This window comes from Musa acuminata, chromosome BXJ2-7 (genome assembly GCF_036884655.1).
Source record: "Musa acuminata AAA Group cultivar baxijiao chromosome BXJ2-7, Cavendish_Baxijiao_AAA, whole genome shotgun sequence".
Taxonomy (NCBI): Eukaryota; Viridiplantae; Streptophyta; class Magnoliopsida; order Zingiberales; family Musaceae; genus Musa; species Musa acuminata.
This window is the reverse complement of record NC_088344.1, coordinates 2,043,354-2,058,446: the sequence shown is the minus strand read 5'-3', so window position 1 is coordinate 2,058,446 and position 15,093 is coordinate 2,043,354. Positions and strand designations below refer to the sequence as shown.

Sequence of the window (15,093 nt, the reverse complement as noted above, 5' to 3'; positions counted from 1 at the left end):
GCTTGCTTCATATTAGGTTTTTTCATCCGTTGGCTGTGATGACATATTTTACAGCTTCAAAATGCCAGTTCTGCTTCAGAGAATTCATGATTGAGGAAGCTGATAAAAGACTGAGCCTTCTCTGTTTGACATCTATTCCGAATTCTGCTTCTCTGCTGTATGTTTTCTGATTTCTAGTACTGGCTTCGCTTGCCCATGATGTTGCTCCGTTTTGTGGTTGTAGTTGGCTCCAAATCCCTGTTTTGCAGGGAGAATCTGCTTGGTGCTGTTACTCCATATCCCCGGAGTGTCACGCGACCTTCCTGGTCATTTCTATTTGATCGCTAACACCGAATTTACTCGTTGCGGGTAGTAAATATCATAAGAGCTTTCAAAATAATTCGATTAGAAAATGTCATTTTAAGACTTCAGATGGTTTTATTGGGTCAATCCTTACACTATATGGACAATGTCTGTGGAGAAGAAAGCCACAAGTGCTACCATCTATAGTCGAGCGTAAAGGGTCGTGTATCCAAAATCAATTTTCTTTTAATTGACCCTGAATTGTGAGTTATTCAAAGTTATTTACCCTCGTAGATAACATTTTGGATATAAACATTGTCAAATTTGATCATCAGGTTTTTCTGAAACAGAAGAACGAGTCTTCCATATTCCAGTAATTTGCTCCGTTAGACGAATGATTCTTATTTTAATATTGTTTGTTTCGTTCATCTTGATGAGCTCAAAGTTTCAGAATGTTCTCATAGACGATCACTGACATCTCCCATCCATCATCTTGATGAACAACAACGTACAAATCACTGATGCTAATGTGTAGCTTTCGTAATTCTGCCGTATGTAAAGCAACTTAAATGCACCCACATTTGTTGTTCTAAAGCCGAAGTAAACATTCATGTTTGCTTCCGTAGACATCTAAAACTGTATACTTTAGATGCAGGTTTCATACCCTAACGAAGAAGATGCTTAACTCAGGCCCGCTGTTCCCATCTGGGTTGAGCATGTACAGCGTTTCCGAGTCCTTGCTTCCCACCACCTTGTCGAAGTAGGCCCGCATGTACGTCGTCTCTCCTTCGACGGCGTCGGTCATGTGGTCGGGGAGCACGCCTGCGCCCGTGGACACGGTGTAGAGCAGCTGCATTATTTCCAAATCCTTCTCCGAGGGCTCCCGCTTGACGCCGTACCCGATCTTGCGCCCGTTGACGAACGCCGTCCACAGTGGCTCCTCGAGCAGCTTCGTCTTGTCGGCGGCCTTCTTCTCGCACTCCAGCGCGACCCGGAGATGGTCGGAGCCCATCTCCTGCATGAACTTGCCGGTGGGGATGGCAAGCTCGAGGAGGAGGATGGGGACGCCGCGGGGGTTTTCCTGGATGGCGAGGGTGATGCGGGACTTTCGGTGGCCGAAGAGGGTGCCGGTGGTGCGGGTCGCGCCGCTGATGTGGCCGTCGGCCGCGCGGCTGCAGCGGGGGAGGGTCGCATGGAAGCGGCAGGCAGGGGTTAGGATGGGGAAGGACCGGAAGAGGGATCGGATGGCGCGGATGGCCTTGACATTCTTGACGGCCGGTCGCTTCTTCTTGGGCTGGCTAAGGGTGATGGCGGGGCGAGGGGAGGATGGGCTGGAGGCGGACTCGGGGACGACGGCACTGGCCATTGCGGTCATGGGGGACCGCAGCGGGCGCCTCGGTGGGTTCTTGAAGGAGGGAGGTGTGGGATGCACGTCGTCTGCAATGCTCGCTTTGGATGTTTTGATGGAAGATGTGGTCAGAAGAGAGGAGGGTGGGGTGTTTGATGGTTGCCGATTGGTTTGTGTTAATTTAGGTTATCTTGGGATTTAGGTGGTAGTGGATGGGGGCAACTGTGGTCCATCTTCATTTGAGGTGTTTGGTATCGTTGCCATCACCTGCCAGCGATCGTCCAATCCTGTCATGGTGCGTCGTTATCTCTTATAATTTTATTATGCGTCGCGCGACAGCTTCTCGTCTATATATATATATACAGATAAAAAAAGAAAAACAATTCAACAAAAAATAAATAATAACAATTTGATGTAAGTGGAGGGGCATGAACGATTTGGTTGTCTGTCATGTATGAAGCATATAAATTCTTTTCGATTTTACTGATACATATGAATCATTGTGATTGCCTTTGATGGTTATGATCATTAGCACATTAGTACAAAATTTGTTTTCTGAGAAAAAAGAAAAAAAATTAAGTACATGAGACTTGTGATAATGTGGAGTCCAAAGATGATCAATATATGCAGTCCTCTATGTATTGTGTGAGATATCTTTCATTTGATGTAATTGTCCGTCGTCTCTCTGTAAACTAGTATTAGTGATTTGTATTTTGATGGAGGGTCGATTGACTACTGTCCATTTTTCCATCTTCTTATGTGGTGTCATGTAGAACAATCCATATTTGTTTGACTTGTATCAAACATATAATCTTTAATCCTGAACCCCTATTTCCATTACAAAACCAATCATAGTCCTACGACTTTTACATTGTTGACATCGATCGGGTCATGCCACAGGAATTTAATGTCGAATTTGGAAATGAATAGTCCTTTTCAATTTATTATTCGATTTAATGAGATCAATTAGAAATAATCTTTTTATATGTAAGAATGAACTAAAATAATATCGGTTATTACTCTGTATGTAAGAATGAGCGAGGCAGAGTCATCTCTATTTTCTCAAATGTATTTTTGGGATCGAAAACAAATAATTCCTTATTACTCTGTATACTTAATGACTTATCAATTTATAAATAAAAAATTTACATCTAAAAATATAATACTCGCATTTTGATGATTTCAAAGACTTTCTTCTCCTATTTTACTTTTTAATCCTTGAGTTAATAGAGCTAATAAAAGATTTTTTCATGATTTATGAAAAAAAGGGGTAAATTAGGAGGTAGCTCTCATATTTAGCTTAGATTTTTCATAATTAAAAGATAAATTGATATGGGAATAATGACACCAACATAATGAAAACAAAATTTTCATAGGTGATTGTGTTTTGATGAAAAATGTTTACCTTTATATATATATTCTTTTTCTGTCGCAAAAGGTGAAGAAAGGGGGGAGAAATCGGAAAATGCATAATAAGCTCAAGAATCTCACACTAGTTTTTTGAAGTGTGAAATCGATAATACGAGGATGGTAAATAATAAAATAAAATTTTATATTATTTTTAAAGGATTTATAATAATAAGAGGTTGGGAAAAAAAGAAAAAGAAAAAGGAAGACGGTTAATAGTAAATTTCTTTTATTTAAGCAAAAGTGATTGTGGAGTCTCCGATTTGGGCGTTCAGTGTGAGTGTGTGAGAGAGAAAGGAAGACATGGCGGCGGCGTCGACGAGTGGCAGCGGCCGCGACATAGGCGGCAGCGGAGGAGGGTGGGCGGCAGGGGAGATGGAGGTGGAAGCGTATCGCCGCCTCTTCCCCCTCCCCTTCTACGAGCGCCACCTCCTCGACTCCGTCCGCCCCGACGCCCGCCCTCTTCATCGCGCCCGTGATACTTCCATTGCCCTCGGTTCGTCTCCCTTCTCCTTCTTCTTCTTCTTCTTCTTCTTCTTCTTCTTCTTCTTCTTCTTCTTCTTTTGCAGAAAATATGTAGTCCAAAATGTTCTTACTCTGCCGTCGAACTCTCTATCATCCTTGACAGGCCCTGTTGCTTCTGCTGATGGCTCTGCTTTGGTCAAGATTGGCGACACGGTACATGTTCTCTTTCTTCCTCTTTCATTTTGTCATTTGAGCCAAGAAATTGGTTTTCTGTTTACGTGTACCACCTGCTTGATGAAATGCTTCTGCTGTGCAGACAATGCTAGCAGCGATCAAGCTTGAGGTCATGACCCCATCTGCTGATGCGCCTGATGAGGGCTCTTTAGGTCTGTCCAATGGTTATTCTCTCCAGGGGTTTATTGCTTCGCAGTTTTATCTTTGTTTTCTAAATAATATTAAGTATCGTGTAATGCTTTATGTGCAGCTATTGAGTTCCACATGCCACCAATTTGTTCGCCGATTGTTAGGCCTGGGAGACCAGCGGAGGTAGCTCCTGTAGTTTCGAAGCAATTGTCAGATGTTATACTGAGGTAATCCCATCTTTTCAGTCAGCTCTTAGGTATAGCACCGTTGAGTTGTCTAATTTTCCTTTTACCGCCGAAAAGCTCAGTGTCTAAAATTCATTCCTTTGCAACTGCAAATTATTGAAACAGTTGCTATGTACTTTGGGTCAAGAAGACATGACCCTTTGAGTCATCATCTAAAATTGTTATTGATACTTCGTTTTGAATTTTTTGTCCGCTTTTTTTTATTTTGAATGAAGAAGATTGTTTTTCGGTTAACACCATTACTTCATTACAATTGCTCAGTTGAAGAAGGATATAGGTTATTCAAAAATTATAGAGATGATGAATTTCTTATCTTTGAATTTTTTTAACATGTATCATGTGGGAGAGAAAGGTGGGTGACAAAATGCTTTTGTGTTTGATCAAGTTGTCACTACCATTTAATGCTGAAAATGAGCCAAGCTATTCTCAAGTTGACCCCAGGTGCTAGTAAGACTACATAGTAACTGTTATCTAGGTTCGACTATTCTCTCTACATGGAAATCTACTATGACGAGATTTAGATTGGCTGTCTCTTGGTTTCAGATATGAAAGGCAACAAGTCAAGTAGCAGCTAATTTCACCTGAGCCCGAATTTAACTGTGTTATCAAAACATGAACCATGTACCTACTTTACTACTTGTTCAGCATCAGAAACTAAATCTCCTGCTTAAGGGTTTGTTTGGTTTAATGGATCAAATCGGATTAGTTGGTTGCTGAAGTTAATATGACACTTTTTTTTTTTGGGAGAAAAGTAGTAAATCAAGTGGAGAAGCCCAATTAAAGACATGGCAGACTTATGATGAAATTAACTTTACTTAAATAGTTTTATATGGTAAAGGTTTTATACCCTAAAAAAACCATTGAGAAAAAAGGCTAAGGTGACATTAAGTTAGAGTTTAAGTTGTTTTCTGCAGCTCATAGGGTCGCTGTAGGCTAATGGAGAATTGAAGTGGTCTCAACAAGTTTACATATTTCTTTTAGAACCATAAAATGTAAATTCGTCACATCTTATCCTTAATGACAAACTTCCACACAGTTAGGCTGTGTTAATTTTGCCATATGTGAATATGTGTTCAATATTTTATCTGTGCAAAATGTTGAGAAGCTTTACCATTGTATGGACATGCTTTTGTTTGTTCCTTTTATAAAATGGCAAACTTGGTTCTATTTTATTTATTTATTTATTCAGTAATTATAGTATTATAATTGTGGTTGCGCTTGACTAAAATGAGATGTATGAACTGCGCAGTGAAGCACTTCCGGTGACATCTTTTTTAGTTGTTTTCTTGATACTATAGAGATCCTCTGAACAAATGCTGGGCGTCAACTTGCAGTTGAGGATGCTAAAAAATTGCCCCACCTTACCTGCTATTTGTCCCTTTCACCTTAGTCAACAACGAGTCATACTTTGATAATCTTTACTATACATGGTCTCTAAAATGCAGAATAGTCTCTTTAACTTTTAGATGCTAATCTCCAGAGTCCTGCATCTTGACCTAAGAAGTCCCTCAATTGTCCTTTGTCACTGGAAGACCCTGTGAATCTGTATAAGAAATATTTTTCACCTCACTACTTTTCTGTTTAATCCATTATTTTTTCTAATGCTGCTTATAGATTTTGTATGGGTTGTTTGAGTTGTTGCAGTTCTGGGATGATAAATTTAAAGGAGCTTTCTTTGATTACTGGAAAAGCTGCATGGATGGCTTATCTGGTATGGTCTTTCTATTAATATTTTAATATGTCTCTGGATGATGCTTATTTTGCGTATTTATATAATTCTCTATGCATAAAGACAAAGGATGCTGTAAATGCTGGCTCTGATTCATTTTAAAATTACGTTTACAAGTTTAAAGTTTGATAATATTTCCTAAGTGCTTCTCTTTCAATTTAATATGAGCTGCATGTTCTTTTTTCCTTTTTGCAGGATATTTATTGTCTCAACTCTGATGGCTCTCTATTTGATGCCTCACTACTTTCTGCAATTGCTGCATTCTCTCACTGTAAAGTCTCTTTTGATTTCAATAATGAATCAATTCTCATTCTGTAAGCCTTGAGGGTGTATTTGAGAAACATCTCTTTGGATTTTTTTTCTCCTTAACTTCTTTTTTGTTTTATTTTTAATTTAATTTAATTTTCTTTTGTCCATATTTCATGTTCTAGTGAAATAAGATTGCAACTCTGCAATTTTGCCTTTCATAAGATTTTCGATTTACATAGACGTTGCAAATGACATGCACACTTTATTGTCGCAATCAATGGGCCTACTTTAAGGAAGCATGTTCTAGTTTAGGTGCAGAATTGCATTATCTTCTTATATGTATCTTATTTTCTTAGTGTATAATTTAGTGCTCTAAAAATTCTGATTTGCTTTGGTCAAAACATGTCAAACTTTATTTTAAACAAATTATTTGGGAAACCTTATATGTTGAGTATCTGATAGTTTGTTTCATGTTACTTTATGCCTATTTATCTTCTTCAGCCATCTATAAGCTTCATATGACATTTTTTTTGTTGCTCTTATGCTTATTTATCTTCTTTAGCCATGTATAAGTTTCATATGGCACTTTGTTGAAAATTTTCACGTTGATCTCATTCAAAAAGCACTTCTTGTTTGTTGCTTGTTGTTCTCTGTTGTGTTTGAAACTTTGTATCAATTTTTTCATCTCTTTGATAGTAGTGTATACTTGATTTTGAGTCCTACGTAATAAACTATAAGAGGATTTTTAAAAAAAAATAATATCTTTCACATTTTCGAAAAATGTACTTTATACTGGATTTTGATGATTAATAATATAAATCCTGTTGTTCTTCAGTGCAAATCCCCCTTGTTTCTCTCAGTGATGATGGAAGAGTAGTTGCAGTTTCTGGGGATCTACTGGAAGATGAATCAACACCAGAATTGGTTAATAAAGAGAGGAAGCTTTTGCTGCACAGTATCCCATTTTCTCTAACATGCATACTTCACAAAAAGTACATCTTGGCAGACCCAACTGCTGAGGAAGAGTCAATTATGGAAACTTCTATAACTGTAGTTTTGGATTCTTCAGAGCGGCTGGTCTCGATCTATAAACCGGGGGGACCAGTTCTTGCCCACACATCAACTGTTAAGGTTCGTCGCAATACCATTTTTTGCAAAGCTACTAGGTAAATGACAATGGAAATGTTATTGCTAAGTGAGATATATAAACTTCTTAACTTCTTAAACATCTTAATGATGTCTTTGATGAGATATTGATGAGATTTAATTTTACAAGCGAAAGTTTTTGTGATGTGCATTTCCCATGGATGTTTCATAATTTTAGTTATCACAAAGCGTTATTGTAAAGTACAGATAATTGATTATACATTAATCTTAAACAATATCCAAAGTCTTTTCATTTGCAAGGGTAAAATTCCATAGATTGATTGTCTTCATATTCCACATTGGTAGAAGTCTTGTGCATTAGACAACCTGTTTCTTTTTTGTTTTTGTCTTAAAAAATGTTATGATTCAGTTCATTTGCATATATCAGTAAGAGTTTATGGTTGTTTAATGGCTTAGCACTTAGGTCTCACAGTTTCTGATTTAATTAATTTTTTTCCTTGTGTTGTCGCATTATACATCACTTTGGGAGAGTGTGATGGAAGACCAGTAAAGGCATATGCTAGAGACTATTCCTGTCTCTTGTTTAAATATAATGTGTTACTTATTGAGAACAGAGTCCATGAAGGCTACTAACACATTTTGTTATTTGTAGGATTGCATCGTTCTCACAAAACATAGAATGAAGGAGCTGCAGAATATATTAGAGGAATCCCTTTCTGCCATGGAGGTAGTCTAGCTCTTGTTTGTTGGAGCAAGCTGTCATTTGATGTCTATGGGTGTCATCAGGTAATGCTGATCCAGATTCGTCTGTGGTTTTTCTCCCGTTCACTATGACATCACCTGTTCCTTTTTGACCAATTAGATGAAACGTAGGATTTGGGTAGAAACTGTTGATTCATGCACTGATCTTTCTTTTCCATATCACTTGTCAACTATAACCACTGGGTTTGCTGGATTTTTTCTGGTTAAACTATAATGACAACCTTGATGGAATAAACTATAATGATTATCTGCTTTCTTAATTTTTTAAATTTGTTTTCCCTTTCGCATTATTAATTTTTAAAATTTCAAGTTTAAGATTAGAATGTGAATCTTTTCTATTTCCTCATTGATATTATACAAGAAATAACGAAAGTGTCTAGTCTTTCTTGTGGGAGTGATACAACTTGCATCTGCTGTTCCACAGGCATAAAAATTTGCGCTCAGTTCTATTGGTCTTCGAGAATCTGATTTAGATTCTGGTCCGAAATCATGTACTCGATGCTCTACTGCTTGCAATGTATGATCAAGATCTGAAAATTGAGAGTGGGAAAGAAAAGACATGCCTAGAATCAGATGGACATTTAGCCGAAACGATTCATCTGAGCACGTGGAAACAATGGATGCTTAGTTTCTCTTCCTCCTTTTGCTCTGTTGCCATGATTTTGACTGGAGTAAGCTGAGGGTATTACTATTCTTTACCAATTCGAGGTACTTTTTTTTATTTTTTGTCTGACCTAAGATCTGCATTTGGTGCATAGCTTTTGGACTTTAATACCTAACGATAGGGATGAAACAAGAAAAACTGCAACAAGGCCATGAGTGCATGAAGAACTTGTGGTTTAGGTTTTTGTTTGTCTTATATGAGTTTACTCTTTCTTCACGTTTTAGTTTCTGTTGTCTGTTAAAGAAGGATGAAGACATATTGCTTTATAGGAAAATAGTGTATCTATCATAATTGGAAAAAAAAAAAGAGAATAATAGTATAACTACTAGATGCCTCCTTCATAAACTCAAATCTATTAAAATTTCAATTTGTTATTTTTCAGCAACATTCTTAACTATCAAATATGTTCCAATCAATTGAGATGGAACTTAATCAATCAGAAAATGACTAAACAAGCTCATGAGATTTGCAACGTGGACATTTCCTTAATTGGTATGATTAGTTGATAAGTTGAATTGTGGTTGTCACCTCAGATCCAATGTTGAGCTTGTCACAGGTAGATTGGATGTTGGGAAGTTGAGAGAGAGATTCGATATAAGATAATAAGGAATTTTATTTAAAGGATTTGGGGATAGCAAGGAGTATTTTGTTGTGCTTTCTAGCCATCTTTCTGTTCTATAAGCAACGGGGTCTTAGTGATTACCTTCAATAAACAGTTACCCAAGTCATCATATCCGACCATTAAATGTTGTGGTTATAAGGTTAATTGTTCGCGCTGATGGTGGGAATAGCTCGTTGTTATTTCGGCTGAGTAGACTATCCTGTTGGTGTGAGTCATCGTATCGTCCTCGTTGGTACTGAATAATCATCCCTGTAGGACCATGATGACTTGGTAATCTTATGAATGGATATATGATGTGGACATCATGTTGCCTATGTTTCAGGGCCCTCGTATCATCTATCCCATCATGTTTTAACACATGGATTTGGTCGAGACACGATGCTTTGTGTGGTGGGCCATCCAGCCACATCAGCCATTGTGTCTCAGGATGTATTGTCTTTAGGTTGTTTAGTAGTCGCTTTATGGCTGATCTTGATTGCGTCATTACTAAATGATGCATCGTGGTTATCTTTGTGTCGTTTCAGGACAATTTCATGGTTAATTTGACTATGTCACTATTAGAAGATTGATTGTGACATTTTATGGTCTGAATCGTTTATGTCATCGTCAAGGGATGCTTTATGATTGGATTCAGTTGCATCATCATCATTATGGGATGCTTTATGGTTAGATTCGATCGTGTTATGGTCGAGCGATGCTTTGTGAACTAAGTTAATCATATCGTCTGTATTTTTTAGTCTAGTGCATTGTGTGAACTATCAACTTTGGTCTTTTTTGGGATTCGACCTACGTAACAGGTGCTATGGCATTCTAGATTTGCTCATGCGATTCGTTGCTATAGCTTCGATTTTCTATAGATATATCAGCATGGTTATATCATTTAATTTGATTTGATTTTTTGAGGATAGTCAAGGAGTGTCGAGGTCTCGATGTTACCTGATGCTAACTCCATTGCATTCGTGTTGCATCTTTTGAATTTTTTTTATGATAGTCAAGAGTGGGAAATGAAGACTTTTATTTTTTAGGAGGAGATAATTTTGATGGCTAGATTATGGTTGTTGTTCGACACATGGGGGGTTTAGATCCAACTCGGTTTGACTTCTAAGCTTGTGATAGGTTAGATGTTGTGAAGATGAGAGATTTGACAGAAGACCCTACGAAAACTGTATTAGGTACATGCCCAACAAAGACCTCTCCGATATTTAAGTTAGTAGAGAATTTTGAAGGAATTGAGGGATAGCCAAGAGTATTTTCTTAGATTAAAACGATTATTGAATTAGAGTCGTAATTAACTTCACAAATGGTTACACAAATACTCAACCATTATTAAACTAGGATGTCATATGTCGAATCATCGGATGTTATAGTTATGAAGTAACAATTCACATTTGAGATGGGGATAACTAATTTTTGTTCGAACCGAGTAGATCATTTTGTCGACTTAAGTAATCAAGGTTTGAAGGATGATAACTTACTCATCATGTTGTTCGATCAAGTGGCTAAAAGACGAAGAGACCATCATAAAAAGGATTATGCTTAAACATGAGGAGGTAAGTTTTGACAAACAAAGTTAGTCTAATCTAATTACTATTCATATTAAAACTCTTGAATCGAACAAAATTTTATGATATTTTAAAATTTATTAAAATATAATATTATAAATAAAAAAAACTAAAATTATGATGAAATATTTCATCAAAGATTTTTTAATTATTGATATTAAAAAGAACATGTCTCTTAAGATTATTTGATTCGTAATCATTGACATGTCGCTCATTTGTATCCCATCCTATTTATGGCATTGCCATAAATTGTCACACAACATATTGTCACGGAGGCACCACCCAGCTCTCACAAATCTTTGTAATCAGAATTGAATGTATGTTTTAATTAATGTTAAAAAATCCTAAAAATATAATTAAAATAAATGTGATGTTAAAGTATAATATATATATATATGATAATGTACAAATAGTTATATAAGTAATGGAAGAGAATGACAAGAACAAGCGGCGAGAGAAAAGGGTCGTGAGAATAAATATAATAGATTTTTTCTCTTCCATCCTTATTAGTGATGAAAAGGACAAAACATTCTCGAACGATTCATTTTATCTTTCACAATAAATAAAGGGTTAAGGATCTTTTTAAGCTCAAATAATCAAATTAATATATAAACCCCTAATATTGCTATTATTAAGAGCACCTAACTCTTGCACCTGACCTCATTAAGGAGTTGGTACCAACATAAAATCCCATAAAAAGGTCTTGATTCGGGACTCTCTTTCCAACAAGTTTTGCCCATAAGTCATATCACGTAGCACACCCTTATATATATATATATATATATATATATATATATCAAATTAGCAACGGTGACCTCTGATAGAGGGTACAGTAATAATCAATCAATATCCAATATATAAGCACAATGTGAAACTAACATAAAAGAAAAAAGATCTTAATCACCTTCATATGTATGCATGTGGACAAAAGTTTAAGGCAGGTCGTTCGGGGTTATCTCCCTCCTGTCGTCCACGTGGACAAAACGCGAGAGGAGGATATTAGAGCAATTATAGGCTATCCTCTCCAAGACTAACTATAAAAGATAATCCTGAATGCTGCACTAGAGGACTCTCTTCTCGAAAAAAAACTAATACATATTAGAGACTTTAGTCATTAACTTAAGTGTTGAAGGGATGAGTCAGAAAACTTCTCCCGATATTAGTTTTAGTCCAAGTGATGACTCGAAAGTTCAACACTTTCATTTTAGAATCTCTTCGGAGCCTCCTTAAAGCCACCTTGAAGTCATCTCAAAATTAATTTTGACACTCATGCGTCGTTGGGTTTGAACCACGTCGAGTTAACTTAGATGTCGATGATGATTTCACTTAACAATGGTATACTTATGACAATTATTTCTAGGAAGAAAAGTCTTCTCTTAATCTATACTAATGGCAATGCACTCGTACAAGACTATTATTCTATTTTAATCGACTTGAAGCAAAATAAAAAATAATATATATTTATATACAATTTCTAGGAAGAAAAGTTGTTTGTGAGCAAATTGAAGCTCACGATAAATAGAAGCTTATGGTAAATAGAAGGATAAATAGAAGCTTGTGGTAAAAGTATTTCTTTTAGTTATGTAATTTGAATAGCCTGTAGACATTAATTAGGTCGTTAATATTCATGTTTTTGTTGCTTACAATCAAATAAATTCAGTATTTTTGGGAGGGATAGGGACAAGTAGGATATGTGACTATGATGACTCAAACATAGAGTGGTGTTTGTTGATGTATTTATTATCATTATTATTTTGGTTGGGTAAAGAAAAAAGATAACAAAGCAAAAAGATAAAGGAGCTAAAGAAATAAGGGAGAGGTGGTGACCGTTGTGAAGACTGTGAGGCCGACATGATTGTGTACCATTTTTATGTTTTCTTTTTTTTTGACGTATATAGGTAAAAATAAAGAGCATTCAGAGTTCTTTTAGAAAGATGACTGATTGTATAATGTAAATTTCATTAATAATTTTAATATCTTAATAGTTAAAATGATAGTAATATAAATTATAGTTCTACTTATATATATATATATATACATATATATATATATATATTATGTATACGTTTTAAGTTTTTAAGGTACATCATTGCCAAACTAAAATATAAAGGGACAAATTGGAAGAATATACATAAATAACTACATTAAAGCAAAGCAGAGATGTAAAATTCCTTAAATAAAAATACACATACAGATGATAATAATTATAAAGAAATCCAGAAGTGCTTCCTCTTTTTGTAAGAATTTATAAAGGAATCTAAAAGTGCTGCTTCTTCCAAAAAGTGTCAGTCTTTTGTTCTAATTTTTAATTTTCTTCTTTTTTTATTTTCCGTCCTTCAATTTTCAAATATCTTTTAACAAAAGCAGAGGTCCCACACCACCTCAAAAATAAGCACCTTGGCCCATGGCGGTGATCAGAACTCGACGCACGCAACGGCCGCTCGTCGAAGCCCCGGAGGGAGGTCCGGCCCGCGGGTCCACTCGCCGCCCTTGATGTCGTACACCAGCACCGCCCCCTCCACCGCGACGGCGTCCGAACCCCTCCTCCCCCCACCGCCGCACCCGACCGAGACATGGACGAGCGCCACCACCTTCTCCTCCCCTACTGCGGCGCAGCTAAAGCGCAAAGCCCCGCCGAGACCCGCCCGAGCCGATATCGGAGGCGGCTCCAATCGCGCCCACTCGCCGCCGCCGCTTCTTCGAGCCCTCGCTTCCCACCGCCAGAACGACAGCTCCACCGCGTGGCTCGCGACCACGTACACGTGCACCCCCGTCCCGCACGCCCCGACAACGCACCCGCCTCCCGGCACTGCTGCCGCCGCACCCGCCACCGTCCCCGCGCCCGGCCGCCCCCTAACCCACGCCCCTGCCTCCACGTTGTAGGCGTCCATCGACCCCGCGCACACGTGCGCGTCCAGCCTCCCGCCCTCCCCTCCGACGCCACCGACGCGCAGTCCTCCGGCAATGTAGAACACCCCTCCGGCGACGGCGCCCACGCAGCCATACCGCTGCCTCGGAGCCTCCGCCACCACCCGCCACGCGTCGGCCGTCGGGTCGTACTCCTCGACTGCTGAAGTACGGGCGACGCCTCCGGCCACGTAGATCTTGCCGCCAATCGCGGCGGCGGCGAATTTCTTGCGAGGAAAAATGGTCGGGGCCCGAGGGGCAACCGCACCCGTCCACGTGTCGTAGCGGAGAGTGGCGCCGCGGCCAATGATGTAGATTGAGCGGCCGACGGCGGCGACGCGGGCGTGGGAGAAGGAGAACGATCCGTCGAGTGCCTCGAGGGGGAGGACTGCAGAGGCGGAAGATGGAGCCCAGGCGGAGGCGAGGGGAGCGTCGACCGGGAGGGAGGTGGAGGAGAGAAGGCCGAGATCGGAGAGCGCTAGGGCGTGGAGGGTACGACGGAGGCGGCCGTGAGCGCAGCGGAGGCGGAGGAAGGCAGGGGAGTCGAGGAGGAGGGAGAAGCGGCGGCAGACGAGGGGAAGGGCAGGGAGGGAAGATGAAGGAACCCTGGAGAGGCACTCCAAGAGGAGATCGTCCGGGAGCGACATGATCGGGGCTGCCGCAGACGCGGAGGCGACGGCTGACGGCCTGAGGTTGTGGTGATGGTGGACGATTTCCAGCGAGGGGTGGGCGATGATCTCGCGTCGAGGATCGGGTCGGCAGGGCTTGACGAGCCACGAGAGGCTGCGGGAGTTGCAGGCATCCGCCATGCCTTACCTTCCTCCTCTCCTTCGATAGAAGCAACAAAGGCAAAAAAGAGAAAAAGGGTAAGCAAGACGGTGATGGAAGCGATTAAAGTTGGCCTGCTCTTATTAAAGCAGATGAAACAGTGCCATCGCCTCCGATTCGATCGATGCTGCCTTTGGTGCGACACCGCCCTCGTCTCCAATTATTACTCTTTTGTATATATATATATATACTCATTTATTCATGGAGGAAGCGCAATATTCGTATTTATAGTTTTGGGGCAGTGTGGAGTGAGTAAAAGGAGGATTAGATTAGGATTGGATTGGCCACGTGAGTGCAATTAATTAATAGATTAAAGAAGAAAGGGCAGAGGAGAGGACTACAGACAGGGAAACGACGTCGTTCGTAGGCTTTAAAGGTGCGTATGCCACTGACAGCTAATACGGACGGCATTGACGGAATGGCTCCGCTCCCTTCATTTGCGCTGAGAGCACTCCCCAGCATGTGTTCGCAGGGAACAGCCTTTTGTTATTTACGGGGGAATAGTAGAATATGATGACAAGGAATAATCTTACCATTAATTAATTAATTAGTC

The 15,093-nt window shown here is 39.4% G+C and overlaps 3 protein-coding genes, 1 non-coding gene and 1 pseudogene across 4 annotated transcripts; 3 read left to right on the top strand and 2 right to left on the bottom strand.

The window, feature by feature from the left end:
• Positions 1-27: 27 nt before the first annotated feature.
• LOC135618096 (small nucleolar RNA Z223) lies at positions 28-121 on the top strand. Its single transcript, XR_010488919.1, has one exon. It is a non-coding gene; the product is annotated as a small nucleolar RNA Z223 (small nucleolar RNA).
• Positions 122-191: 70 nt separating this feature from the next.
• Positions 192-298, top strand: LOC135618097 (small nucleolar RNA Z278; annotated as a pseudogene).
• Positions 299-743: 445 nt separating this feature from the next.
• On the bottom strand, positions 744-1,754 carry LOC135616573 (protein MIZU-KUSSEI 1-like). The gene has a single exon (XM_065115900.1). It carries the CDS (start codon positions 1,655-1,657, stop codon positions 941-943), a length of 717 nt encoding a protein of 238 aa, XP_064971972.1. The 5' UTR covers positions 1,658-1,754; the 3' UTR covers positions 744-940.
• A 1,545-nt stretch (positions 1,755-3,299) lies between these two features.
• On the top strand, positions 3,300-8,837 carry LOC103990836 (uncharacterized). Its single transcript, XM_009410112.3, has 9 exons — positions 3,300-3,533; positions 3,666-3,715; positions 3,819-3,888; positions 3,987-4,092; positions 5,755-5,821; positions 6,035-6,110; positions 6,924-7,219; positions 7,848-7,981; positions 8,382-8,837. The coding sequence occupies exons 1-8, from the start codon at positions 3,341-3,343 to the stop codon at positions 7,929-7,931; spliced, it is 942 nt and encodes a 313-aa protein (XP_009408387.2). The 5' UTR covers positions 3,300-3,340; the 3' UTR covers positions 7,932-7,981; positions 8,382-8,837.
• A 4,077-nt stretch (positions 8,838-12,914) lies between these two features.
• Positions 12,915-14,716, bottom strand: LOC135616062 (F-box/kelch-repeat protein At5g26960-like). The gene has a single exon (XM_065115229.1). It carries the CDS (start codon positions 14,519-14,521, stop codon positions 13,220-13,222), a length of 1,302 nt encoding a protein of 433 aa, XP_064971301.1. The 5' UTR covers positions 14,522-14,716; the 3' UTR covers positions 12,915-13,219.
• Positions 14,717-15,093: the final 377 nt, after the last annotated feature.

Coding starts and splice junctions, on each gene's coding strand:
- LOC135616573 (XM_065115900.1), bottom strand. CDS start 1,657: ATGACCGCAATGGCCAGTGCCGTCGTCCCCGAGTCCGCCTCCAGCCCA.
- LOC103990836 (XM_009410112.3), top strand. CDS start 3,341: ATGGCGGCGGCGTCGACGAGTGGCAGCGGCCGCGACATAGGCGGCAGC. Junction 3,716..3,818: donor TGGTCAAGATTGGCGACACG/GTACATGTTCTC, acceptor TCTGCTGTGCAG/ACAATGCTAGCAGCGATCAA. Junction 4,093..5,754: donor TTGTCAGATGTTATACTGAG/GTAATCCCATCT, acceptor GAGTTGTTGCAG/TTCTGGGATGATAAATTTAA.
- LOC135616062 (XM_065115229.1), bottom strand. CDS start 14,521: ATGGCGGATGCCTGCAACTCCCGCAGCCTCTCGTGGCTCGTCAAGCCC.